General features: G+C 33.7%; 11 protein-coding genes across 11 annotated transcripts; 4 read left to right on the top strand and 7 right to left on the bottom strand.

Moving 5' to 3' along the window:
* Positions 1–46: 46 nt before the first annotated feature.
* RPG1 (translation initiation factor eIF3 core subunit a) lies at positions 47–3,134 on the bottom strand (the record flags this gene model as incomplete). Its single annotated transcript, XM_020189382.1, has 2 exons — positions 47–2,972; positions 3,096–3,134. The coding sequence occupies 2 exons, from the start codon at positions 3,132–3,134 to the stop codon at positions 108–110; spliced, it is 2,904 nt and encodes a 967-aa protein (XP_020048505.1). The 3' UTR covers positions 47–107.
* Positions 3,135–3,294: 160 nt separating this feature from the next.
* ASCRUDRAFT_6814 (leucine-rich repeat domain-containing protein) lies at positions 3,295–5,573 on the top strand (the record flags this gene model as incomplete). Its single annotated transcript, XM_020191489.1, has 2 exons — positions 3,295–3,308; positions 3,482–5,573. The coding sequence occupies 2 exons, from the start codon at positions 3,295–3,297 to the stop codon at positions 5,571–5,573; spliced, it is 2,106 nt and encodes a 701-aa protein (XP_020048504.1).
* A 178-nt stretch (positions 5,574–5,751) lies between these two features.
* On the top strand, positions 5,752–6,770 carry VMA8 (H(+)-transporting V1 sector ATPase subunit D). Its single transcript, XM_020192765.1, has 2 exons — positions 5,752–5,847; positions 5,955–6,770. The coding sequence occupies exons 1-2, from the start codon at positions 5,828–5,830 to the stop codon at positions 6,739–6,741; spliced, it is 807 nt and encodes a 268-aa protein (XP_020048503.1). The 5' UTR covers positions 5,752–5,827; the 3' UTR covers positions 6,742–6,770.
* A 405-nt stretch (positions 6,771–7,175) lies between these two features.
* Positions 7,176–8,441, bottom strand: SPE2 (adenosylmethionine decarboxylase SPE2; the record flags this gene model as incomplete). Its single annotated transcript, XM_020190361.1, has 2 exons — positions 7,176–7,250; positions 7,368–8,441. 2 exons carry the CDS (start codon positions 8,439–8,441, stop codon positions 7,176–7,178), a joined length of 1,149 nt encoding a protein of 382 aa, XP_020048502.1.
* Positions 8,442–9,330: 889 nt separating this feature from the next.
* NPL6 (Npl6p) lies at positions 9,331–10,977 on the top strand (the record flags this gene model as incomplete). Its single annotated transcript, XM_020194876.1, has 1 exon — positions 9,331–10,977. One exon carries the CDS (start codon positions 9,331–9,333, stop codon positions 10,975–10,977), a length of 1,647 nt encoding a protein of 548 aa, XP_020048501.1.
* A 187-nt stretch (positions 10,978–11,164) lies between these two features.
* Positions 11,165–13,600, bottom strand: ASCRUDRAFT_12277 (bromodomain-containing protein; the record flags this gene model as incomplete). The annotated part of the gene is made up of 1 exon (XM_020188908.1): positions 11,165–13,600. The coding sequence occupies exon 1, from the start codon at positions 13,583–13,585 to the stop codon at positions 11,165–11,167; it is 2,421 nt and encodes an 806-aa protein (XP_020048500.1). The 5' UTR covers positions 13,586–13,600.
* Positions 13,601–13,784: 184 nt separating this feature from the next.
* ASCRUDRAFT_74632 (Zn(II)2Cys6 transcription factor domain-containing protein) lies at positions 13,785–15,646 on the bottom strand. Its single transcript, XM_020192764.1, has one exon. It carries the CDS (start codon positions 15,361–15,363, stop codon positions 13,858–13,860), a length of 1,506 nt encoding a protein of 501 aa, XP_020048499.1. The 5' UTR covers positions 15,364–15,646; the 3' UTR covers positions 13,785–13,857.
* A 1,758-nt stretch (positions 15,647–17,404) lies between these two features.
* On the bottom strand, positions 17,405–19,349 carry ASCRUDRAFT_32176 (uncharacterized protein; the record flags this gene model as incomplete). The annotated part of the gene is made up of 3 exons (XM_020190338.1): positions 17,405–18,199; positions 18,470–18,935; positions 19,054–19,349. 3 exons carry the CDS (start codon positions 19,347–19,349, stop codon positions 17,405–17,407), a joined length of 1,557 nt encoding a protein of 518 aa, XP_020048498.1.
* A 103-nt stretch (positions 19,350–19,452) lies between these two features.
* On the bottom strand, positions 19,453–23,262 carry ASCRUDRAFT_132726 (chromatin structure-remodeling complex subunit RSC7). Its single transcript, XM_020189051.1, has one exon. It carries the CDS (start codon positions 23,147–23,149, stop codon positions 19,556–19,558), a length of 3,594 nt encoding a protein of 1,197 aa, XP_020048497.1. The 5' UTR covers positions 23,150–23,262; the 3' UTR covers positions 19,453–19,555.
* A 113-nt stretch (positions 23,263–23,375) lies between these two features.
* On the top strand, positions 23,376–24,521 carry COQ2 (4-hydroxybenzoate octaprenyltransferase; the record flags this gene model as incomplete). Its single annotated transcript, XM_020190359.1, has 1 exon — positions 23,376–24,521. One exon carries the CDS (start codon positions 23,376–23,378, stop codon positions 24,519–24,521), a length of 1,146 nt encoding a protein of 381 aa, XP_020048496.1.
* Positions 24,522–24,974: 453 nt separating this feature from the next.
* On the bottom strand, positions 24,975–27,033 carry BUR2 (Bur2p). Its single transcript, XM_020192763.1, has one exon. It carries the CDS (start codon positions 27,016–27,018, stop codon positions 25,033–25,035), a length of 1,986 nt encoding a protein of 661 aa, XP_020048495.1. The 5' UTR covers positions 27,019–27,033; the 3' UTR covers positions 24,975–25,032.
* Positions 27,034–27,087: the final 54 nt, after the last annotated feature.

Raw genomic sequence — 27,087 nt, 5'->3', positions numbered from 1 at the left:
CAAACTATGTATTAGACAGTGAATCTATTAAAAATCAATATAATCTACGATTAGAAAAAGTAAAAACGTAAATTTAAGATCTAAAGAAATACTTTGTAAATTTTTATTTATCTTCCAGCTCTTTTCAATCTCATTCTTTGTGAATAAGTCATTTTTTTTTCTGGTGCAGGAGTTGGAGATGAAGAAGGTGGAGGTGAAGACACTGGGGGTGAAGAAGTTGTAGAAACTCTTGAAGAAAAGGTTGGTCTATAAGTTGAAGTTGAAATTGAAGAGGAAACATTAGATGTAGTTGAAATTCTAGAGTTAGTGGCAGCAGTAACAGTGGTAGCAATAACCTCATTTGAAATAGACCCGGAATTGGCCGATAACTGTTGTAATCTTTTAAGTTTCATTTTCTCAGAAAATGAAAGTTCAGAAATAGATTTACGAGATTTCTCTTCCTCAACTCTTGCTCTTTCTTCGGCTCTTGCTCTTTCTTCGGCTCTTGCTCTTTCTTCGGCTCTTGTTCTTTCTTCAGCTTTAGCCCTTTCTTCAGCTCTTGCTTTTTCCTCAGCTTCCTTAGCAAGTCTAGCCTTTCTTTCTTGTTCTAATTTATGTTTGTATGCAGCAATTCTTTCAGCCTTTACACTTTCAAACCTAGCATGTTTTTCTGCCTTTAATTGTTTTTCTGCCTCAATACGACACTTCTCGAAATATTCATTCTTCTCTTTTTTAATAGAATTGCTATAACTAATATAGTCAGGAACAATTCTATTTAGTCTACTTTTTAATTCAACAGCCATTTCATATTCTTTTCTAGCATGGCTAATAGTTTTTTCTTTCATTAAATTATAATTATCCAAGTCTTTTTGCTTTTGAAGTTCTTCATCTTTTTCTAATAATGGTAATTCATATCTTCTATACGCTCTTTCAAGATGATCCAATCTTCTACCAAAGGCTTTCAATCTATCTTCCATTTGTTTCTTTTCCTTTGCTAATTGTTCAATTTGCATGATTCTTAATTTATCAGAATCAAGATCGTCTAGCTTATCAACATCAACTTTAATAATACCTTTTGCATTAATTTCTTCAGCCAATTTCTTTTTCTCTCTTTCTCTAATAGCACTTTCTTCACGCTCAATTCTTTCCAATTTTCTTCTTTTGGTTTCAGCAAGAACTCTTTCTTTTTCAGCTTCTTTAGCGGCCTGTTCGGCAGCAAGTTTCAATCTTAACGCTTCTTCTTCTTTTTCTCTTCTTTCAGCTTCAGCTTTTTCCTTTCTCTCTTCTAATAATTGTTTTCTCTTTTCAAGTTCCTTTTGTTCGGCAATAACACCTTTAGAAGCAGAATTGATAGCATTTTGTAATTTTATTTCTTGGTTTTTCTTAATACTTGGATCGACGTTAATTAATACCCTTGATAAAGATTTTGCTAAAACAGACAATTGAGAACGAACTAATTCTGGAGGTGTTAATTGCAAAGAAATTTCAGAGTTGGTGGCATTTAAAACATTTAAACTATTTCTTTCTTCAAACGGATCATTTGCAAAAGTTACAACTTGCGAATCATGATTGATTCTTAAAGAAGTTAAAGATCCATTTTTGCTTGAATTTACTAGAGAGTCTTCTATTTCAAATGGAGATACTTCAAATGGTGTATTTTCAAAGCTTGCTAAAGAGATTAAAAAATCTAGTTTAACAGTATCATAAACTTGAGAAATTTGTTGAAATAATTTAATGTTAGAAACTTTAATTAATGAAGTAATATATGGTTTATAATCAGAGTTTTTCTCTAATGAAGTAAAAATATTAGTTAAACTTTTTTTATAATGTAAAGGATGAAATGATTTTTGTAAGAAGAAAAACAATTCTTTAACATCATCAGCAGCATAAGATAAAATATTATGATTTTGAGCAGATTTCAAAATTATTTCTCGAGTAATTGGTTTTGATGAATTTAATAAATAAGATAATTTGGAGTTTTTATTTTTAAAATCATTTGATTCATACACATCAGTGGAAGGTTCTTCAGGAATGGACAAAGCTGATAAAAGGAAAACTGAGGCATATACTTTTAAAGTTTCTTCGGTTGCCATTGGAGAAGTTGAATAAAGATTGAAATAATTAAGCCAAGCAGCTGAATGATGTAAATAGTTACCGGAAACTTTAAAGATTTTAGCTAAACTTTCAAAATATTCCAACATCATTTGAGGTTTTGCAGCTCTGTTTGATGAAACAATTAAGGTATGAACATCTTCAACAGATCTAAAGGATTCTTGCCATAATTCTAAAGTAACGGCGACTTTCAATTGTCTGAATCTTAAGTCTAGATTTCTTTGTAAAGTATCAGGATCAGATAAATTAATCCCATATGAAGTAGTTGATTTATAATTGTAAAGATTTTGAATATGGCTTCTTAAAATTTCGCATAATTTTCTAAATTCGGTTTTTCTTTTGTAATCAAGACAAAAAATAAAAGTTTTTCTAACAACAGCAGAATAAGTGATTTCTAATTTAGCGTTACTTCTTAATATATCCAAGACGGTTCTATAGGCTTCCCAAACAAATCTTAACCAGGGAGCTACTAATTCTCTATCTAACCTGTCAGATGATTGATCATTAGAAACAGCAGACATAAGGATGTCTTCAGGCGAGACAGCAGCTTCTAAATCATCTTCAACGTTATCAAGCATTCTTTTGTCAGCTTGTTTTTGGGCATTGTTTAATTGAACTTCTGATAAATCAATAAATTTTTTGCAAATATTTTCTAAGGAAATCAAACCAGCTGGAGTAGACTGAACCAATTTTTTATAGGAGTACAAACCATCTTTGGCAACTTTTCCTTTACTAAGTTTGACAGCTAATTCAACAAATAAAGAGGCAACTGGTTCTAAGGTAGGAGCAGCAACATGACGAGTTCTACTTGAGGTCAAAAAATCTTTCAAATCACCTAAAGCAGCCTCAGATTGGCCAATAGCAATGAGCTCCTCGCAACGCTTTGAAAACAGTTAGAACATGTAATTTGAAGAGAGTGAAAACTACTAAAACAGGAATTGTAAAGATTACAAAAAAATCGTAGAACAGAGACAAACACTCTGAAAAACGCCAAAGAAACATACCTTCAAAACGTTTTCGGGTCTAACAAAATATGGAGGCATCGTAGCTGTGAACAAAAAAGGACGACGAAAGAACAGATCAAGCAACGAAGCATCTTTTCTAATCAGCCAGAAAATTTTTCACCAGAAGGTGTGTAATTGTGAGCACGGTGTGAAAAATACAGCAGATCCAGAACAACGGGTTCTGCGTTTGTGCATTGAAATGCGTTTTTGCGCGTAAGCAAGGACCTAAAAGAAGAAGCAGATATAATCAAATGAGAGGATTTTGACGACTCAAACACAGAAAGCACGATGGATGGGTGCTCTAGGCTGGACAGTGTTATCTTACCTCCTCACATAATCGAGCAGATAGTTAGTTATTTGTTCTTGGGCCATGTTTTGTTGCTCAGCTTGTCCAACATAAATCATCTTGCCTGGTTTGCTCGACTCAAACTATTTAATAATCTTATCATCGAATACAACGACAGCACTGATGCCAGCAATAATCGAAACAACATTTCCAAGAATAATTCCTTTTTCATTGTAAACAGTATTAGGCAGAATTCGAAAACCTCTGGTCTTGATGCTTTCAGGCTATCCTTTTCTGACTTGGCTAGTTTTACTACTTTTCACAATATCCAGGTTAACAAACTATCTCTTGATTTTTTCTTTATTGGCTCATCTAAACTAAATGAATTTTTCAATAACACTTCAATTATCAGAAAGATTAATTTTATTTCCTCAATTAATGATTTATCTGTCTTCAATTTTTTGAGACTAAAGGATCCCAATGATAGCATAAAACTCGATAACAACATGATAATAAAGTTTGTTCATTTGTTTTTAGGAAACACGATATCGATTAAAAATCTTTTGGCCTACAATTGTATACGTAACATTGATGACTTAAAATTGCTTAATTTAAACAATCTCACGACATTATGTTTAAGTGGTAACAATTTGGAATCAATTGAAATGGATAACTATAATGGTTTATTTAATAATAACTTGAGAACTTTAAATTTGGCTTCCAATAAATTGAAAAAAATTAAGAATTTGAATGATTTTTTGAATTTGACTGAATTGAATTTAGGTTATAATTATGATTTATTTGATATTGATGATTCAATTTTAAAATTGAAAAACCTAAGAGTTTTAAAAATTTCAAATAATAAACTAACTACATTTCCCAATCAAATTTCGCATTTAAGTACTTTAGAAGAATTAAATTTAGCGACAACTCAGATTGTTGATTTTGCAAATTGTTTTGATAAGTTGGTCAATTTAAAATCTTTAAATCTATCTGGTAATTACAAGATTATTGATCTTCCAGTGAGTTGTTTTAAAAATTTATACAGTTTAACCTATTTAAATTTGGGGTTTTCAAGAATTGGTAATTTAATTGAAAATGGCCAGTCTTGTTTACTTTATTTAAAAGACTCTTTAAAAAATTTGGAATTAGGTAGCACCAATATCACTTGTATTGGTCAAGCATTAAATCAATTGAAAAACCTAGAATATTTAAATCTTTATAATAACAAAATAAGGAAAATTGAAAATTTATCAAATTTATCAAATTTAAGAAAACTTAATTTATCATACAATTATTTAACCCAGATTGAAAATTTACCAGACAATGAAAATCTAGCTTATTTAGATCTTCATTATAATACTATTAATGCTATTAAGAACTTGAATAATTGTCCAGCTTTAAAAGAACTTGATTTGAGTCAAAACGTAATACGAAGAATTTCAAACATCAATAAATTGAATAAACTCAAAGTTTTGAAATTGAATTCAAATCATATTACCGAATTCGATTTAAATTGTTTTGAAAATCTTTCTAGTTTAAAAAACTTGAACCTATCTTATAATAAAATAAGTAAAATCACCAACTTAAATGATATCAATATACCCTCAATAAAAAATTTAAATTTATTTTACAATAAATTGAAAGATTTCAACATCAGCGGTTTTAATAACTTGGAGACTTTAAATCTATCATTTAACAAATTTAAATCGTTAAACTCAATTGTTATTCATAGAAAACTAAAAGATTTAATATTGTCAAATAACTTAATTTCAAAGATCGAGTTCAATCATCAGTCATTATGTGAGTTGAGTAAAACCAATAATTTAAAACGATTGAATCTCTCGAATAATGCATTATCAAAAATTGAGAACCTTGAATTGCTAAGTAACTTGCAAAGTTTAGTGTTGTCTTATAATCAAATTGCCAAGATAGAAAACCTACCAGCTAATTTAAACAGATTGGAACATCTTTTCTTATCGCATAACAACATTCAAGTAATTGAAGGACTAGAAAACTTGGAAAAGCTTAAGAAATTGCATTTGAATTTCAATAAAATCAGTAAAATGGAAAATCTTTCCTGCTTGAAACATTTGCAGGAGCTCGAGTTGTCCGACAACAATGTGATGGAGCAGTATAACTTGGACAGCGAGTCGCCATACATCCTAGTGGCGAAAGATACCTTCGCATAGATACCCTCACATAGATACCCTCACATAGATAGCGAAATATAAACCACCTGTAGACTGATAAAAACCCAGAAAATAAAGCACAGATTATATCATCCCTCGGAAATTATATAATGCACGTGATATGTACCGGATTCTGGGCAATGGCTGCTGAATTGAACCAAAAAAATCATCAAAGCAGTGAGCAGACACTGACTATCTTTTGAGAGGGTTCGTAAGAGTCGATAGGTGTGGAATTTGATTGTGTATAGTTCAAGATGTCTGGAGCAGGGAACAGGTATGTCATTGGCTTTTTTGGCTAGAAATGCTGCTTTTAAAAGCACCATATTTTTGATACCTTTTAGATTGAAAGATTCGAGGCTAACATGGCTTTGGTTTATGAAGAGAGCAGGTCTTCGCTACTCGAATGACATTGACAACAATGAAACTCAAGCTAAAAGGTGCCGAGATTGGGCACAGTTTGTTGAAAAGAAAATCAGAGGCTCTTACAAAGAGATTTAGAGAAATTACAAAAAGAATAAACGATGCCAAATTAAAGATGGGCAGAGTAATGCAAACTGCTTCTTTTTCTTTGGCTGAAGTTACTTATGCCACGGGAATGAATAATATCAGTTATCAAGTTCAAGAGTCTGTTGGATCAAAGGCTAGGTTCAAAGTCCACTCCAAGCAAGAAAATGTGTCTGGTGTCAAACTACCTGCTTTTGAATCGTTTATTGATAATTCAATTAATGATTTTAAAATGACAGGTTTGGGTAGAGGTGGTCAGCAAGTTCAAAAATGTAAATTGATTTATTCCAAAGCTGTTGAGACTTTAGTTGAACTAGCCTCTTTGCAAACTGCCTTTATTATTTTAGATGAGGTTATTAAAGTCACCAATCGAAGAGTTAATGCAATTGAACATGTAATTATTCCCAGAACTGATAATACAATCAAATATATTAATAGTGAGTTAGATGAATTGGATAGAGAAGAATTTTACCGATTGAAAAAAGTTCAAGAGAAAAAACAAAAACAACAAGAAATTCAGGATTTGGAAGCAAAAGCCAAAAAGCAATTGCTATTAGATAATCAAGACAAAGATGAAGCCAAAGGCGTGTTAAAGGTTGATAGAGGCAATCAATCTGGAGACAACGATCTAATTAATGACGATGATGAAGATGTTATATTTTGATTATATTGTTATAAATTCTTTCAGTTATCTATTAGTTATATTTATTCATCTCATTTTTAATATAATTTTTTTCTTTTTTTAATAATTGAATAAAATAAATCTACAAAATACATTTAATTTTATCAATTGAAAAGTATGTTTGTATCATGTTTAAATCTAAGAATGCGTAAATGTATAAAATTATTTAAAAGTGTTTAAAATTTTAGAAATATAATTAATGAAAAACAAAAACAGTCAAAAAGAATAAGATGTCAATTATGACGGTCAACAAAAAAAAAATAAAAAAAAATGACAAGTGTAAACAACAAAAAAAAAAGGAAAACATTAAGCAAAAAAGAACAAAAAAAAATTAACAATATGTTTTGAAAGAAAACTAAGGGTAGAAAAAAAAAAGAAAAAAAAAATATAAATCTTTAATTATTAAATAAATTAAATTATTCCTCCCCAATTACAAAACTAAGATATAATAATTCGTATTCATCAACATCATAGATGATTCTGTCAGTTTTCTTATATCCTTTAATTTTGCAATTTTTTAACAATTCAAAATTAGATTTATATTTAAATTTTTTGACTTTTTTTGGGCTAGGAGAACTATCCAATTCAAGATCGGAAATGTTGTCAACTTCGTGATTATTAAAGTCATAAAGATGATCAATATGAACAAATTCATCCTTTAGTTGGAAAAGAGTGAAAGCAAAATGTGAAGGCTTGAAAAGGTTCAAAATTTTTTTCAAAATAGTTAAATTAGTCAAATTGTATTTTAATGAAGGAACATTGCTTTCAAAACTAGCATAAGACCAACCCTTTTCGGGAGTGACATGTAAAGTGTAGTAATATTTTTCATCGATAATAGAATTTGAAGAATAGCCACATGGGGTGAAGGAAAAGGCGTCATGAATAATGGCATCGGTGTTATAAATGTTGTTTAGTTGAGTGAATTTTGATGTTTTTAAGCCCAGAATGTGGCCATCTGTATGCAGGTTTGAATTTCCAGAAAGATTATTTTTGAAAATTTCGTTGGTGAAGAATTGACGAGAAGCTTCGGTAGATAAACCAGTCATTAAAATTTCAAAGGTTTCGTCATTGAATTTGAAGACAGATGGAGAAGGCAAACCATTATTGATTGGAAATTGAACAAGATTTGAGTTACCGTTTGTATAGAGATGCCAGTGATCTTTGTTTGATTTACCAACAATATAGGAAGAACCATCTTCAAAAAATGAGTCTAAATATTGGACTTCGAGATTCCAATCTTTATGCAAACCAATTTGTTTATGAGGAAACATGAATTTTCTTCTTGAGTAAAAAATTTTGAAAGGTTTTTTAAAAAATTTGATATTCCAGTGGAGATATTTTTCACAGATTTTGAAAAAATAATCAATGGATAGTAAAGTTGTTGTTGTGCCGCAAGTTTTTAAAATGATTCTATTATTATAAACAAATAAAGAAGATTCTGACAAAATGTAAGCATCTAAATTTTCTGATTTTTTAAGAGAAAGAATCTTGCAATTGATGATATCTAGAAGATTTTGCCATTCAAATAAAGGTACAGATCTTAAGCCATTTTCAACATTTAAATCATTTTCATGTGGAGTTAACCAAATCTCCAATAATTTTTCTGGGCCTTCAAAAGAATCAGCTGAATCCAAACTAGTGGATAGTTCATGATCAATGTAATCTTGATTTGAGATAACCATTCTTCAGTAATTATAAATAGGATGCTTTTTGTTTTTCTTAAAAAAAAATACTTTGCTTTTTATCTTAATACAAGTTAGGAACAGGATAATAAAATTCTTACCAAGGGGGAGGGGGAAACTTGGTTAGACTTTTAAAATCTTTATGAATTGGGAATAAAATGATGAAAAAAAAAAATGAAAAGAAAAATTAGTGATAATAGATTTACCTTTATATTAGCTAAAATATTAAAGGAGATTTCTCGAGTTACAGTGGGAGTAAGCTTATGTTATCTAGGTTTAGCAGGGCGAGAGAAACGAAGTAATACTTCCTTTGACATGAAATAATTTAAAAATGCTAAGCAAGAAGAAAAAGAAATGGTCTGTTCTCTTCTTTGAAAATACTGGGTTTCGGGTTAATTTATATTTTTTTTCGTTAAAAAGAAATACCTTGAGTAAGATAAGTAGAAAAAACCAGTGAGACTGAAATCTGGAAAGAATTTGCAGTAGTAAGCGACCTTTGACCAAAAATAGGAGATGATAATCGAGAATAAGTTTGAGATTGAATGATGGTCGAGGTGAAATGGTAGGGTGGAGCAGAAACCAACAGAAAAGGTAGCGACAATTGGAAAGAACAGAAATTGGCAGGCTGTTGACCAGAAGCTGGAGTTCTTGGTGCAAATAATGTTCTGAGGAAGAAGCAAGAGCAAAAGCAAATCAAGCAGCAGGGGAAACGAGACTCTTTATATAGCTTTTCTGGATCAGCTTTGAAAAATTTTCGCAGCTCATCGCAAAACGAGTCGCTTTTTCTTGGAAGGAGCTCACGTGCACAGCATCTTCATTGGAGCTTTTTGCGAATTGAACGATGTTGGAAGCTGAGTAGAGGTGATTGGTAGGATTGGGAGAGCAGAATATGTCTGGGGCAACGAAAGAGCTGTTATTGGATGGAGAAGCAGACCAGCCAAAAATACCGCAGCAGCTGGACACAGAAGACCTCCACGACGATGACTATCGCGATAATGCTGCCAGCGAGCCAGATCAGCACGACGACGATAGCGTTGGGGAGTACGAGGACGATGACGAGCCTGTTGTGGTGACCCCCAAGCGAAGACGAGGTGGGAGGCCTCCTGGAAGCAAGAACAAGACCACCTTGGCCAGGGAGAAGTTGTATGGTCCTGTTTTGAAGAAGCGCAAGAGGTTGTCTAGAAGGTTGTCCAGTCTTCAACCTCACCCCCATTCCGATGCCACTTCTGATGCTCGTGATAATGACCACAGTGGTCGTGAAAATGATAACAACGAAGACAATGAAGACGATGTTGGAGAAGACGATTGTGATGACGACGAAGACCATGACCATGACCATGACCATGACCACGACAATGAAAACGACCATGAGAATGACAACGACGACGACGACGAAGATGAAACCCACTCAGTCACCGGCCTTACCAGAAAACGAAGAACAGGTAGAGCTGGTGGTTTCAAAAACAGGAAACTAAGCACTCCAGTGCCTCAGGTAGATGATGACGGTAATGTTTTGTTGCTCGGCGAGTTGCAAGACGAATACATACTTCCTGACGATCCTCAGGGAGATACCAAAATTGATTCTAATGGTAACCTACTAAACAATCGAGAGTTTAGGGTCAGGACTTTTACTGTCAAAGGCAATGGCGAGAAGAAATACATGTTGGCTACAGAACCCGCAAGATGTGTTGGTTTTAGAGACTCCTATTTGCTATTCAACAAATACAAAAGACTATACAAATACATCATTTCCAATGATCAGAAATTCGATCTTATACACAGAGACCTTATTCCTCATTCTTATAAGGGGAGATCAATAGGTTTAATTACTGCAAAAAGTTTCTACCAGGTATTTGGTGCCAAAATTATAGTTGGTGGAAAAAGAGTCACTGATGATTACTATGAACAGAAAGCAAGAGACAATGGCAGGGTTGAAGGCGAGTTAGCTGATCCAACTGACACTGTCCCAGACGATCCCAAAAAGTACGATAAAAAGCAATGGGTAACTTGGCATGGTGCTTTACTAAAATTTCAGAAGAATAGCACGCCAAACAATCTTGATTCCTTGATAGATCTTCAGCATAATGATCATTCCAACAACGACTACAATATTATTGATCAGTCAAAAAAATCAAAAACTTCAAAGTTGCTGGTCTCTGATCCAAATTGGTTATATGACCATGCAGTAAAATGCAGGGAATACAATCATTTTTTAGTTCAATCAAGGCTAAATATTCTCAATCTAAGGAATGGAAAAAGAGACCCTTATACTGGTATCAATTTTTATCCTTCGATAACTCAGCCAACAGCTGTGAGATATGACAGAATAAAACATATGCATGATGATTCTCTGATTGCAAACAAAAAGGCAAAAGTAATTTATGAGATAAATATGATATCTCCCAACTTGGCCCGTCAAACAGGATTGAAAAACGTTGATTTATCAATATTTGATGGAAAAGTTGATGAGAAAACAAAACAGGCAATTTTGGAGCAACAAAATTACGAAAGGGAATGGGAAGAATATTTTGATTAGTTTTATTTGTAATTTTTTTAGTTCATTTTTTTGATTTTTGATTTTTGATTTTTGATTTTTTTTATGCATTTCTGTATTCTACGTTGATAATTCTTTTCTGAAAGTTTATTTTCTAACATAAATTACAAAATTATATTTATCTAACAAAATAAATGATTCTTTTTATTTCTCAAAAATAGTACATAATCTATTGTGATACCTGAACCCAAAAATCAACTTTTTCTTCAATAATTTCTTGTGCAACTCTTTCTCTTGAGTTGGCCAGGATCTGAACAAGAAACTGTATATTATTAATTCCATTAGCAAGTCTGACTTCATATTTTGAAGTTAGAACTTTTCCACTATCAGCATAAGTCATACTAGGACTTGGGTTTGCTCTTTCACCATTTATAAGTAGTCCAGACACGTAATTTTTATTTATTAAAATATCATTCAATGACATTAATATGGTGATAGCATTTTTGCTTTGAGGTAGATTAATCGCAAAATCACTAATTTTGTTTGCTTTTGAGGATTCGAATTTGTATTCAAAATAAGTAGGCATTATCAAGGAATTCATATTAATCTGATCAGGGAAAAATGCAAAATTTTGACGGTGAGTTCCTTTTGTATTTTTGGAGGAAGAAATGGAGATTTCCAGAATCAATGGGGAAGATTTGGGCTGAATCAACTTTCTTTGAGTTATTACAAAAGAAGGATATTCTAATAATAAAGGAGGTTCCTCAGACTTGAGAATTTTAGTAGTGTCATTGTTATCTTGTCCTTCGATCTTGCTATTTATTTTGTCTTTGTTTTCTTCTTCATCTACGATTTTTTCATCATCTTTATCTTCAATATCATCTAGATTTTCTTTACTATCTATGGTCTTAATATTTTTAGTACCAGTGTGTTTTTCATTATCATTAGATAAGATACTTTCGTCACTCTTGTAATCATCAGGGACTTGATTTTTTTGGTTCTTTGAAGTTTTTGGAGATATTGGAGGTGTACTTTTTGAATCTTCATTTTTGTTTGATGGTGATTCATGCTCTAAGAGAACTTTGTTAGTACGATCTTCAGCAAAGCTTGAAGAATCTGGTTTTGTGATTCTTGATCTAGTTCTAATTTTTGTATTAGCTCTTGTATGGGAACGCAATTTGGAAGGAGAGTTAATAATTTCTGGTTTAATAAAATTATTATTTGATTCATCAGTTTTCAGGCTAGCAAGCCTCAAAGACTTTTTCAAATTTTGAGTAGGTGATTCATCATCTTCTTGTTTTAAACTGGCAGCATCTTCTTGATTTTCGTTTTCCTGTAATTTTTCATTTTGTATTCTCTTATTGTCGATTTCCATTTTATTTTCTTTTGAACCGCGTAATTTTAATTTTATTTTTGTTACATTAGAGGAAGAGGAATTTTCTGAAGGATTTTTAACATGTAATTTAATTCCGGCAAGAGATTTTGGTTGTTTTGTCCTTTTCTTGTTTTCTAGGCGATCAAGATCATCCTGGTCTATGTTTGCAATATTTTCTTGAGTTTTACTGCTCTCAGAATCTAAAGAATCAAGTAGTTGGGTCAATTGTTTTTCTAATTCTTTCTCTAAAATTTTTGAATGCTCATAGATCAAACTACCTTCTTGATTATAAGTCTGGGCGTTTTTAAAAATATCAAAGAGGTCTGTTTTAAATTCTTGGAAATTTTGATAAACAGGAAAAGAAGGGACCGGGGTAATTGAAGATCTTTTTCGGCCTCTCCCTTTTCTTTTATTGGATCTTTGAATAGTTGGGTCAACACCGGTAATTTTTTTCAATACAGTATTTATAGCAATTGGATTTTTGATGATTTGATAATAATCAGGATAATCAACTTTATCGGGTTCGATCATAAATGGAAGAGAAATCTGACCGGCTTCTTCATCTTTATAATTTATGAGTGATTCCATTATTGTAGTCAATTTTGATTTCAAAGAATCGTCAATTTGAATATGGAATAAGTCATTTGACAATGAGATTTTTTGTTTTTCCAGTTTTTTCAAAGGTAGTTTAATTTTCAAAGAAGTAGATAAAGTATCTGGGTGCTCTTGAGAAATTGATTTTTTCGAGTTTAGATGAAGCTTTGTTGGTTTTTTAAAGCTATCATTTGAGGCTGCTGAAGAAGAAGAGGTTAATTTTCTAGATGGTGTTCTTCTCTCATATCTTGGAATGTCGACTTTTTCGCCTAAGAATTGTTTGACCTGATCACTAACAAAGTTATAAATGTGCCTAGCATCCTGGGCTATCAAGCTGGATGTTTCATTGTAAGTGGAGGAATTGTCAGCCATTAGTTTAATGTCGTGCAAAAAGTCCTTCGGATCAGTGTAGTGTTTCGTGTTGATTTTGCCCTTGATATCAGTAAGAGAAATGGGATTTGATATTTGCGAGTAGTAATCAGGATAGTTTTTTTTATTGGGCAATCTTAGGTATTCTTTGGAGATTGGACGATTGTTGTCATCTCTCAAGTTTTGAACCAAGGACAAAGTTGAGTGCAAAAAGGTCTGCAATTCGTAGTTGACATCGCTGTTTCTCCTTGCTTTCTTTGTAAGGCTTCTAGGAGAGTGCAGTATGGTTGATCTTCTTCTTTTGGAGGGCATGTTGAGCAACAACAGTTCTGAGTGGAGTTGGAGAGCTGAATCAAAATGCAGCTCCAGAAAAAAAAACAGCCATCTAGAACGTCCTGGAGGCACGTGATCCACGGCAAATGGCGGCAGATAGACTTCGATTGCCGTAAATCACGTGTATGATGGTGATTCTGGTGCGTGTTTTGTGAGGAGTGGTGAGGAGCGGTGAGAAGTGGTAAAGGGCGTGAGATATAGTATAGATTAGTGGTACAAACTACATAGTGCAATGGGTATGTGGAATAGAGTTATAGCTTGCGTCTCTTGTTGTTGTTCACCATGTCCTCTCTGGTAAAGCCTCTGGAGAAGCAGCATTTGACGCTTCTAGCGGTGCAGGCATTGCAAGGCTTGAATCTGATGAGCTTTGTTTGGGTTTTGATGTAGAGGTAGCCATTGTATTCATCGTATTCAGCGTCATTTCCAAGGCCATTTCCAAGGCCATTTAGTCTTGGAGAGGAGGTCTGGGATGCGTTGGGAGTGATCATGCCAGAGATGGAAGAGGTTAGGTGAAACTGTTCCTTTTTAGCAGTGTTGTATTTGTCGTAGATCATTTGCAACTCTTTTTCAGTCAAATTGTAGTCTTTGAGATTGAAGTTTTTTATCACTTGATATTCATTGTTTTCTGTTTCTGAGTTGTCAGATTTTATTTTGGTATTTTTTTGATTTGAGGTGGGATTTAAATTTCTAATGACTATGATTTCAGCATCACATTTGACTTTTCTTGATCTACACAAATCACAAGAAGGGCCAACTCTTTGTCTTTTCTTTTTGCAGTGAGATTGGTTAAGGTAGTTTGGTTTGATATTGTTGCTGATATTTGCGTTGGCATTAATATTAATATTACCATTACCGTTGTTGTTGTTGTTGTTGCTGTTTATGTCATCTATGTTTTTAGTATCAGTGGTAAGGTGGTTATTTTGATTTGGATGCAAACCATTTTGCTGTATTTCTGATTGGTTATTGTGAGTAGTTGAATGTTCAAATTTGGAAGAGGTGTTATTGTTTGAAAAATTAAAAATGTGGTTAGCAGCTTGAGTTGTGGCTTGCTTGACTGAATTTATTATTGTATCATTTATTATATTGTTAAGACTGTTATTGTCAGAAAAAGAGCCAGGGGAGATATTCTTGAATAAGTTAGAATTTATTGGCAATGTGATGGTTATTGTAGTTAGATCTGAGTTGTTCTGAAGAGGTGAGGTAGGTTGGGTTGCGTTCAAGCATGAAGAATGGTCATTTAATTTGATGTTCAAATTATTTGGAGAAGGAGAATTAGTATAACTAAATTGATTATTGGTGTTTTCAATGTTGTGTTTTAGGGGAGTAATTGATCTTAAGGGAGGTAACTCAATGTTTTTTGAGTATTTATTATAAAATGAGGATTTGGATTTTCTTAAAGAAAATGGAATTTCCAGATTTGAAAAGTTTTCGCTGTTATCAGAGTAGTGATAGTTATTTAAAGTGCTACCTAGCGAGGGCAATAAGACGGGTATAGTTTTTCTCTTTTTATCATTATTATCATTATTATCATTATCATTATTATAATCAGTAGTAGTAGTAGTATTATAATTTTTTGTGATTGAATGATTCTGAGAAGACAAGGTTGTTGTGAACATTGAGGTTGAAGATGAAGTTTTGATATTTGTCTGAGCAAAAACGTGGGAATCGTTGATACTATTGTTATTGTGATGATAGTGAAGTAAAGGCTTTGAAGAGATCAAAGTCGAGTTTATGTGGTGGTTGAAGCAGTGAGACATTTTTATTGATAAAAAAGAAAAATGCAAGGGAATTAGTGTATCAGTGTATCAGTGTATCAGTGTAGATTGTAGATTGTAGATTGTATTATTTTCTAATTGTGCTACCAAGAAAGATAGAAAAAAAAGAGATATCTAGATAGAAATACAAGATGATATCGCTTTATTTATATTGGAAGTAATAGAATGATTTGATTATAGGATAACCATGAAGGTATATGGAGATAAAAGGTAGGGATAGTTATTATCGGTGCGAGCTATTTTATCAATCAACAAGGTGGTTTTTATTGAAAAGACTACACAGCGAAAGGGCTGATGAAATGCGAGTATTCCTATATTCTTATATACCAGTCCATGCCAAACAATTCAATTAGCATCTGCGTATTTGTGATTACGTCCAGAGCGTCCGATAGCTGAGTGCGATAATTTTGGAGGTTAGTGCACCACCGTTCTAGCAGGACTGCATATCTCTGCAGCAAGAAACGATCGGACCCGAAGGAGTTCTCGGTGGCGAACAAGGTGTCCTGGAGCACTGCTCGCTATGCTTAAGCCCGCCGGAGTAAGAGAGTTCAAATAATAGTAAAAGAAACGAGTGCCGATTGGTGTCGCGAATGATACCATTGCTGCTGATTCTACAATGTCTGCCCTTAAGCTTTTTGTTTGATGAGCCATCTTACTATACACCGCTCCGTGATTGGTCCCTGCAAATGGCCATTTGGTGTTCATTTTCTTCAAATCCCCACTGGCGAGAGTTTTATTTCTTTGGTAATATCTCAATCACGCTCTTTCACTCTTTCACTGCTCGGTAACTTCTGGCTTGATTTTCTTTTAGCAACCATTCAGACCCAACCCAAAGACTGAAAAAGGATAACGAGGAAAGCAAATGGTCTCACAGCACCTTGTTGGTGGTTATCAGATCCACTAGTCCAATGTGATTTCAGAAATTTCTTTCTTTTTCCCCATAGCATAAAAGTTTTGTCTGATTGTGAGATAGAGCGCATTAAAGATAGCGAGCATGTTCGCTAACACAAAGAACGTCCGAAATCTAAAGGTGGATATTTTACCTCAACATGTATTCATATAATCGCAATTTAATTGCGCGGAGTCCGTTTAAGAAGAGCTCCGAAAATTCAATAAGTCCGACGTGAGTGCATCTGTTGTTGCTTTTCATCCAACCTTTGGAATTACTCGCAAGGCTGTTACCTAACCTCTAAAGCCAAACGAAAAAGCGAGAGCATTGATAATTGCAAAGACAAACTGAAGAAATTTTTCTGGTAGGAGGCTGTTTGGAGCGCATGGCGTAAAAGGTCTCAAGTATCTGCCAGACCCATTTACTCCGACAGCTGGACTGGGAACTTTTGCACACAAAGCTGGAAAGCTGCAAATGCTCCCAGCCCTAGCAGGGATTCGTGAGACTGCAGCTGCCCCATTTTTTTGAAGAAAACAAATGGCTAATAGAATCCAACACCCTCTGCACTAACAAAAACGATACCCTCTAAATCTGTTTTTGCACAGAAGAGCAAAAGACGGGGACCGTTAGCGCCTCCAAATAAAGTTTTGTCTAAGCGCAGAATCACCCTTCTTTTCGGGATCTGTTCATATTTTATCTTGGTATTTTTGTTAGAACGGGGTGCTACTTGAGGGTGCTGTTCAGTGTGAATCTTAAGAAAGAGAGAAGTGGTGCTGTGCCCCATGGAAACCTCGTTTTTCTCATTTTGCTACTGTGCGACTAGTGTGGAGGACCAGCTCACCTCGTTTTTAGAGAAAAGCAAGCAAAATGGCATTTATTTAGGGCTGAGAAACCAGAGAAGATTATCACATAGTGTGGTTCAATTATCAATGCCACTATGAACTTGCAAAACAGTGTTTGCCCAAAAAACAAAATCACAAGAATAACTCAAACGAAATCTAAAAAAGAAAAAAAAGGAAAGGAGACTGCCACAATACCAATCCCTTTTGATTCGTCCAAAAGCAAAAAAAGAAAACACAGGTGAGAACGGAGGTGAGAGAATGAAAATGGAGGTGAGTATAGGGGGTGACTGCCTTAGGTACCGAACTGTAGCGTGTTGGTGTTCAAATTTGCTCCGAGTTCTGGGTTGTCCTCCTCCAATTTTTTAGCTGAGATCCATCCCCTTCCAGGAATAAAGAGACGGCGAAAAGGTTTCCCATTTTTATCAAACCTGGAGATGTTCAACTCATCAAGAAGTGCTGGAGTTATTCCTATTTTTAAGTCTGCTTCTGAATCTTCCGTCTTCAACACATTTTCTAGATTAATATCCGACACTCCAAGGATAGTTTTAGCAACTACAATCTTATCTTTGACTTGACTTCCATTCTTTCTGTTGCTGCTGCCTTTTAACCCGTCAAAATTTGTATCAATGTTTTCCTTACTGGCGATCTTTTGGTAATCTTTATTATAACTTCCATCTTCCACCTTATCATTTATCTTGAACCTTTCCTTGTCATTTACATTGTAGTTTTCCCTATCACTCGGCTTATTATCTGGCTTATCATTTTCCTGGCATATCTCATTTTTAATCTTTTTGGGATTATTTTGAATGTATTCACACCATTTCTTGCGACCTTCTTGAGTAGTTAGATCAAATGTTTGTCCATCCACTGTTGCTTGAATTGAAGGTGATGGTGGATTAGGAATATTATTTTCATTTTCATTTTCATTTTCATTTTCATTTTCATTTTTACTTTTATTTTTATTTTTATTTTCAATTTCAATTGTTCTGCTTATAATACTCTTAATTTCAACTTTATTTGACTCACTGTTTGTTGGTTTCTTAGGGTTCATATCAATTTTACTATCACTAACTGAGTTAGAGCTGATCTTATTTTGTCTAACATTTACAAAATTAGATGATCTTGAATAGTATCTTGGATACACCAATTTATTGTCAGTATCTTGAATTGATGCACTTTTAATCTTTCCAATACCACTTGGGGAATAAATGGGAGGATCATTAGAAATCAAGTAGTTGAAGTGATTAAGATTACTGAGGTTACCAAGATTACCAAGATTATTATTAACAAGACTATTATTATTGGTTTTACTAATAATATTACCACTATTAATGTTGCTGCTGTTGTTATTATTAACAGCATTTGAGATTGCATTCTTTAATTCTTGTATTTCAACCCAACTTTCTTCAATCTTTTGATTCAATTTTTCAAAATCCCTTCTAACATCTCCACCACGATTGAGTCTTCCTTGTAAGTTTCTGGTTTCTGATTTGATATTCGTCGATAGGTCAGTTAAGGATTTATAAAAATTAATTTGTCTGTCATTTAAAACTTCAAAATTTTGACTTAAAGCATGAATGTTACTATAGCTTTTTTCCATTTCTTTGTTTCTCAATATAAATGTAATAAAAGAATGCAACGCAATGAATACTTGGATAAAAAGACTAATAAAGATACCAACAAGACCAAGCCAACTGAGCCTAGGAGAAGCAGCAGCAGCAAATTCATTGGCACGATCAAGAATATCTGCTTGATGAAAACAAGTTTGAATATTCAAGAGTAGCGCTAAATCATTGATATTTTGTGATACTACATCAAGACAACTGGATCGATATAAAGTAAATATAGATTGTCAAATTGCAAATGGTTAGTTTTTAGTTTCTATTGTTTCTATTGTTTTTATATTGGCGCTTAAAAAGATTGGAATTAGTTAAAACTGACCTTTCTAGCTGAACTTTTGAGAAGCTTGAGATGGTATATTCTGCTTCATTTTCCAAGCTTGACCGATACTTTTGAAAACAAAAAAGACTGTCTTTTGATTCAGAGCATTTGATAATGTTAGAAAAGGCCTTTGAACGAGCAAGCTGAAAACGATCACTATCAATTTGAACAGAAGATCTGGAAAACGTTGCTACGAAAAAAAAACAAGCGCCAGTTAAAGTTAGAACGAGAAGAATCAATGGATGAATCCCTTGTATTCTATTCAAAATATTTCTGGTTTTCTCTCTTAAAAACATTGCATTGACCTTTGTTGGAAATGGAAAAAGAATCTGGTAGAGATATATAAAGAGAAATAAAATAAAAAAATTGGAAAACAGATCTATACGTAGTGCTTTAAATACCTGTTTGATGGCCCCCTCCACTCCTTTCAGATGCCACTCAAACAGCTTCCAGGTGACACAAAAGCACCACAGTCACCAAAACCATCTCTTCCACCAAAGCGCTATCTGATGTTGCAGCAGTTGATGTTGTTCGGATTGGGCTTTCTTCGCTTCACCTTGTTGATTCTGAGCATCTGCTGAAACTGCACTCTTTTGTTCATCTCCTCCATGATCTCAGTGCCTGTGATGTGGACTGTGATTGGGGTCTTTGCTTCTGCTGTTGCTGCTGCTGCTTCTCCTCCCGCTGCTTCTGTTTGTTCTCCTGTTTTTACTTCCTGTTCCACCGTGGCAGCTGGCTCCATACCGCTGTTCTGTTTGTTTTCTTCTTTTAGTTGATTCTCATTGTTATTTTTATTGTCAGCGCTTGCTTTTTCGGTTTCTAGCTCCTCATTCTTCTTTTTTTCAGCTAAATCACTGATTATTTCCTTTCTAATTGTTTTTTCATATCTTCTTCTCTCCTGCTTTAGCTTCTCCACTTCAAATGGCTGTAGCGAATAGTTGGTTGGTAGAGGCTGCACTTGACTATGTATCACCTCCTCATCTGAGTCTACATCTAGATCAAGGTTATCTATGTCAAATTGAATATTCAAATTGGGATAATTTTTATTCTTGGAATTTGTTAACATGTCCTCCAAATCTTTAATTTCTTTGGTATCATCTTTTTCTTTTTCTTCATATTCATCTTCATCATTTTCTTTTTTTGAGTCTTTGTTATCGCTAGTAACAACCACATCTGATCCCAGAATACTCACTTTCGCTCCTTCTAGTTTAGTAGACTCTTCAAGTTCTTTTTCTTTTGCCTTGGCTAATTTCTCAATCTCTTTTTGTTTCAATTTGATTTTTAATTCCTCTTTGACATTATACTTAATGTTTTTTTTTACCAACTCATATCCACCAGTTCGCTGAAACCAATAGTATCTCCATTGCTTCTGACGAACTTTGTTGAAATCTGTGAGAGTTTGGTTTATTACCACTGTATTATGTTCATTTTCTAAAGTTTTAATTTTTTCTTTTTTGGATCTTCTACCGATTAATTGGTATTCATAATTACTGAACTTACCTCTTGTAGCTTTGGGTTTGAGATGCAAATCTTTATGATCGATTATTGAAAAGATATGGTTATTACCACTCTCTTTTTCCTTTTTCTTTTCCTTTTCTTTTTCCTTTTCTTTCTCTTTTACATAATTATTTTTACTTTCTGTTAAATCATTGTCTACATTATTCATATTAACATCCAAATCAACATTTATGCTCAGATTTTCACTAAGATTATTAATACCAGCCTCATCAATATCATCAATATTGCTTGAATTGTTATTATTATTATTATTATTATTATTATTATTATTAAATTCTATATTAATATCAGATTTCAAATCATTTATTCCACTGTCGTCTATATTAGAAATTGGAGTTCCAGTTAAACTTGATTCATTATTCTCTGAAATATGCAACGTATTATTTTCATCAGTATTTGATTTCAAATTCAAACTTTGTATATCATAAAAATAATCATCATGCTGTAACTCTATTAATCTTTGAATAATATATCGTAAATCATAAAACGGCAAACCAATGTTACTCTTATGATTAATCAATTGAGAATCTGTTGTGATTGGTAGATTCAGAAGAATTTCTTGTAATCCTGCCCCACCTTTTGAATGATGGTTATGATGGTGATAGTGGTAGTTATGGTTGTGATGATGATTGTGATGGTTATTATCAGAATTGTTTTGATAAATCTTACTATTAGTGGAATACTGAGGAGAAAATGTATCAGACAAATTCTGAAGCATTCTATCTTTTTTGGTCATGGGTGAAGATAAATTTTTGTTAATTTTGTGAGCATGAGAGAGATTTGGAGAATTAGAAGCTGAAAAATTAGGTGGGGTCTGGGATCTTGCTTTTTTATTACTATTTAAAACAGTTTCAAGGTGCTTGTTTTGTTGTTGAAACGATTCAGGTGTAGTTGATTTTCTTGATGAAAGTTTTTCATTTTCGTCAGATAAATAGAAACTATGAGACAATTTCAAACTTTCTAAAGCCAGTTCATAACTGGGCATACTCAAATCTTTTAGCAAATCAATTCCCCCAAGAATGTTCTGACCTTGGATACAACCAATATAAAACAATTGACCCTCGCCAGTGGCAGTAATTAAACTTTCGCCATTCAATAATGAAGTTGGAATTGATTGAGGAATGGAGCCACCAGGAGAGGTAATTAGTGAACGCTGTTGAGCGAGTGTTAAAGGTGAAGAAGTGACAGAAATTGATTTTGAGCTTGATGTCATTGAGTTGAAATTGGGAGGATTAAGAGTTGAACCCAATGGGATGATTGAAACTCCGGATGATAACAAATAATTTTGACGGATTTCCAAAGTAGGATCTAAAGCAATTAAGTTTTGTTTCAAATATTCATTTTGTTGGTAGTTTAATTTGAAGATAAAAGGAAAAGAGTATTCCTTATATTTTGAATGATTTATTAAAGAAGAGAGATTGTAGGAATCAGCCAATGCACCATTAATTAAAAGATTGTGTTTCTTTGTGTGTATTGCAGTGTGTTTATTTGAAAAATGGGGAAGAGATTTAATGAACTGACTACTTGAAGGGAAAAAGGAATTTAGCGAAGTTAGAGAAATAGGGTTGGATATGGGCAAAGAAAACTTTGAAGAATTTGATCTTGAATTTGAAAGCATGTTTAGTTGTGATAAAAGAGCATTGTTATTTTTATTATTACTACCAATAAAACTGTTGTTAGAGCCAGTGGCTAAGAATCGATTTCTGTCATCAAATGAGGAATTTTTAGACAAATAGCTGCCATCCATACCCATTAAATTATTTGGACTGCTGTATGAGGACAAATCGTTATTTAAAATGGCGTTTGCAGATTTTGATTGGTTGAGAGCATTAATTGCATTTGAAGTAGATAAGATTTTAGAAGGAAATGGTTCCATTTTTCCCAATTTTATCATTTCTTCGTTGGTATAGTTGTAAACAGGATCATTTTCAGTGAAGCCCTTTTGTCTTGCCATATCTTCCCAATAATCATCAACTATTCTTCTGCCATTTTTAATTAATCTTGCTCCATAGATCAAGTATAGCGATCTAATTGTAATCACTCCAATGGATCTTGATTTGAATACATTTTGCAAGACCCCTTCTTTTATTAGGAACTGTTTATCCTGATCAGTGGTTGTATATTTCAATAAGGATTTGTTCTTGTGCAAAAATAAGTAGGAATCTCTAAATTGTAGTTCTTTTGAAATATCAGCAGCCATGCAATATAGTTTTTTCCCTCTTCCAGGCAATGTAAAAGTCGAGACCACAAACTGTTTATTTGGGTAGTCAAACAAGTACCCATTTTTGGATATTTTCCTCTCACCATTAGGATCAAAAATGGTCTGCAAATACTCGTCTTTTTGGCTTAAATTGTTGTTGTAAGAAGCAGGCTGGTACTGCAGAGAGTCAAAAAACTTCTCTGTTGGAAGTGGAATATCAGGCATGTTGATTGGAATAGAGTGTGTCAGGGTCTGGCTGTGGTGCAACTGGTTGTTGGCAATGGTGAAGTTTTCCACTTTAAATACAACTGGTTGTGGGTTACTTGGGAGATTGTCACCCACAGCCATTTCCACCTCGGGTATGTATAGCATCTCCATCCTCGCAGTGTTATTCTAGTGTGTTACAGCAAAACAGCCCTTGAACAGACGTGTGAATGGCTAGCTTCTCTTGCGTTGGACGTAGCTCCTGATAAAGCAGCTTCTGGAGATGGAGATGGAGTTGAGTTGGATAGAAATGTTGTGGTGCGGAAAACAACACCTCGAGTTTCGCATGAGAAGCTGTTTCTTCTGCTGAGGTCGAAGAGTCGAGCCAGCAACAGCAACAATGAACAGCAGCGTCAGTCTCAGTCTCTTTGGGCTTCCTCTCAGGAGCAGCTTCTTCTCCTTCAGGCCCTTATCCTCGACACTACGATATCGTCCTGTTGTGCGAAATTTCAGATGGCTGACATCCTCAGCGAATCACAAGTTTGCAAGACCAGCTCCAGCTCCAGCTCCAAATGCGTTTTCTCTCTTCACCAAAGAGCAGATCAAAGCTGCCAAAGCTGCCAGAGCACTAGCTCTTTCTCCCTCCTGGGTCTCGAAACTACCTGAGAAATGGATTCCCTACGCAGAGCTCATGAGACTAGAGAGGCCTGTGGGTACCTGGTTGTTGTTCTTGCCTTCCTCTTGGGGAATCGTAATGGCTTCTTACCAGGCAGCTATTCCACTCTCCCAGTGTGCTTGGATGCTTGGAGTGTTTGGTATTGGGTCAATTGTCATGAGAGGTGCTGGGTGCACAATCAACGATATATGCGATAGAGATTTCGACAATAAGGTGGAAAGAACAATTGAAAGGCCCTTGGCTAGCAAAAAAGTAACTGTACGTCAAGCTTCTGTTTTTTTGTTCACTCAGTTATGCGTTGGCTTAATGGTGTTATTACAGCTACCCTTTGACTGCTTTCTCTTAGGAGCCAGCTCTTTGGCATTTGTGTTGACTTATCCACTATTCAAAAGATTCACATATTACCCACAGGCTGTGCTATCAATCTGCAATAGCTGGGGGACTATGTTGGGTTTTGCTGCAATGGGTGTGTGGGACTGGTCCACAATGGTGCCCTTATTTTTCTCTTCATATCTTTGGACAATGGTTTACGATACAATATATGCCCATCAAGATAAAAAATTCGATGTGCAGGCAGGTGTGAAGTCCACTGCTTTAGCATGGGGCAATAATTCAAAAAAGATATTTTATTCTTTAAGTGCTGCTCACCTATCTTTGTTAGCAATAGCAGGTATCAATGGTGCTATGGGTCCTGGGTTTTTTATTGGTGCCTCTGTGTTTGGATATAGACTTCTTAATAGTATTAAAACGGTGAATTTAGATTACCCCAAAGACTGTTGGAAGCATTTTTTTGCCAGTATCGCTTCAGGCCAAATCCTTTTGGGAGGAATCATCTTAGATTATGTCTTGAGATTGCTTGGTTTCATTTAATTTTCACTGGAAATTTATTAAAAAAACTTGTTCATAGGAAACTTTCTACTTGAAAAATTACATTTAAAAATAAAAGCAGATTTTATTTTATAAACACGCATTTAACTGAATAACCAATCAACAACAACAACAACAACAACAACAACAAAAAAAAAAAAAAAAAAAAAAAAAAAAAAAAAAAAAAAAAAAAAAAAAAAAAAAAAAAAAAAAAAAAAAAAAAAAAAAAAAAAAAAAAAAAAAAACAAATAAATACAGTAAAAAACCCATTNATAGGAAACTTTCTACTTGAAAAATTACATTTAAGGCTCCCCCCCCCCTTTTTTTCAAATGGAAAAAAAGGACTGAATAACTGATTAACAACAACAACAACAACAACAACAACAAAAAAAAAAAAAAAAAAAAAAAAAAAAAAAAAAAAAAAAGAAAAAGAAAAAAAAAGGAAAAAAAAGAAGGAAAAAAAAAATAAATACAAAAAAAACAAATAAATACAGTAAAAAACCCATTTTTATCATTATAAATCATCCTGATCATGACCTCCACTCAATATAACAATTTCTTCAACAGTGAGACTAGGAAACTTAAATGTCTCAGGATTAAAGAGATTAAATTTAACAAGCTTTTTGTACATTTTTAGAATATTATTTGAAATTTCTTCTAATCTTGTTGCTTTTATACTTGGAAAATGTTTTTTAAAAAAATATGAAGGCAATTGAAACTGTTTTTGTAAACTTAGAGAATAAATTATACAAATAGCAGCAATCTCTTCATGATTGTATAAAACAGAAACAGGAAAATGAATCAATTTGTCTAGTATAAGTTTAGCATCAGCAAAAATTCTTTCAAATTTATTTTTCATCGTTAAATGATCTTCACTGTTGCAATTATTTTTTTTCATTTCTTCTAATTCTTTTTGAAAAACATTGCTAATAACATTATCAGGAAAGTCGAAATTTAAATCAAAACAAAGAACTTCAAGAGCAATCTCTTCGTTTATCTTTATTCTATCTTTATAACTCCAATATTCTTTCATGGATTTTAATTTTTCATTATTTATTGGAGGTTTTGAACGTTTACTATTAACTGATGTAGCAGCCAAGGCTATATTCTCCAAGCCTCTATGATTTTCTTCAGTCTTTGTAGCAATAAAAGTAAACGTTGGAGCCATGATGTGATAATCATAATTTTGAAAAGTTTTAATCATGTAAAATCTGTGAAACATTATTGAAGCCGCTAAAACGGTATGCCTTACTAACCTTAGATGGTTAGCTAATTTAAAAATGTTTTCAACACCATTATATCTTTGAGCTAATTCATGTTCATTACTCATTCTACTTAAAATACTTGGTGCTTTTTTTTCTAAATCATTAGGCACGAAAAACCAATTATTCTCGGGCAAATCAATAACTTCAGGCCATAAATCATTTCTAACCTGGGGCTTTGGTTTTTGAGGCTGATAGTTATTGGGTGAATCTTGTTTTTTATATTGATGCTGAAGCGAATTTTGAGCAATATGTGAATTTTCCTTAGATTTATTATTGACTATAGCCTTGGAGGAAGGCTTTGGAGATTTAGAAGATGGATTTAAGGGAAGTTTTGGCATTTCAAGATAATTCCCGGGCTGATCCAGTTTACTATTTGAAACATCATAATCAATTTTAGGTTTATTTTCTGTCTTATTTTGAATATCTAATCTAGCAGTGGGTTCTTTATTGAATTTATTACTAAAGTTGGTATTATGCTTGGAATTATAATTTGAAATACTTTTGTCTTCAGCTCTTGGATAATTTCTTTTGTAATGTTTTTTCAGATAATCATCGTTATATTTATCTTGATTGGGAAAACCTTGATCAAAATAGCTGCTGCCTCTGTAGTTATTTGAAGGACCATTATTAAAACCATGAAAGGTTGAATATTTTTTAGAATAACTTTTATTAGATTTATGACTTTCAGATTCACCTTGAGAATAAGTAGCTTGTCTTTGATCTCTATTGCCGGAATACTTTCTGGATTTCGAATCAAAGTGATTTTGAGAATTGCTGTAGTTATTGCTATTATAGAAATTATCATAATTATCATAATAATCAACTGCGTTTTCATATGTAGAGAAGTTATCATACTGTTGAGTAGTGTTAAAATTATTGGAATTGCGATTATAGTTACTTCCATTGCCAGAGTTAATAACTTTTCCATTAGATTTCTTTTCGGGTTGAAAATTTGTTGTTGGAACAGGAGGCAATGAAGCAGGAAAACTGGGAAAGCCTACTTTGTCTTCATAATGAGCTCTTGAACGAGAATGGCCAAAGGCATTGCTGTTCGAGCCTTGAGGTTCAGCATGTTCAACATTGGAGGAATTATGGTTTGGAGAGAAAGACTGCCTTTTAGGGTTTCTGGAGGGAGATCCCGATGAGGGCCTTGATTTGGAGACTGGCCTGGACCTGGTCATTGATCTGGACCGGGAAGCAGCAGCAGGAAAGGGATTCGTGTTTACGCTTTCCATGACAACAGCACCGGCAGCACAAGCAGCAGAAGAATGGCAGCAGAAGGAGCAGAGGAAGAAGAAGACCTC

Source organism: Ascoidea rubescens (genome assembly GCF_001661345.1).
Source record: "Ascoidea rubescens DSM 1968 unplaced genomic scaffold ASCRUscaffold_3, whole genome shotgun sequence".
Taxonomy (NCBI): Eukaryota; Fungi; Ascomycota; class Saccharomycetes; order Ascoideales; family Ascoideaceae; genus Ascoidea; species Ascoidea rubescens.
This window is presented reverse-complemented; position numbering and strand designations above follow the sequence as displayed.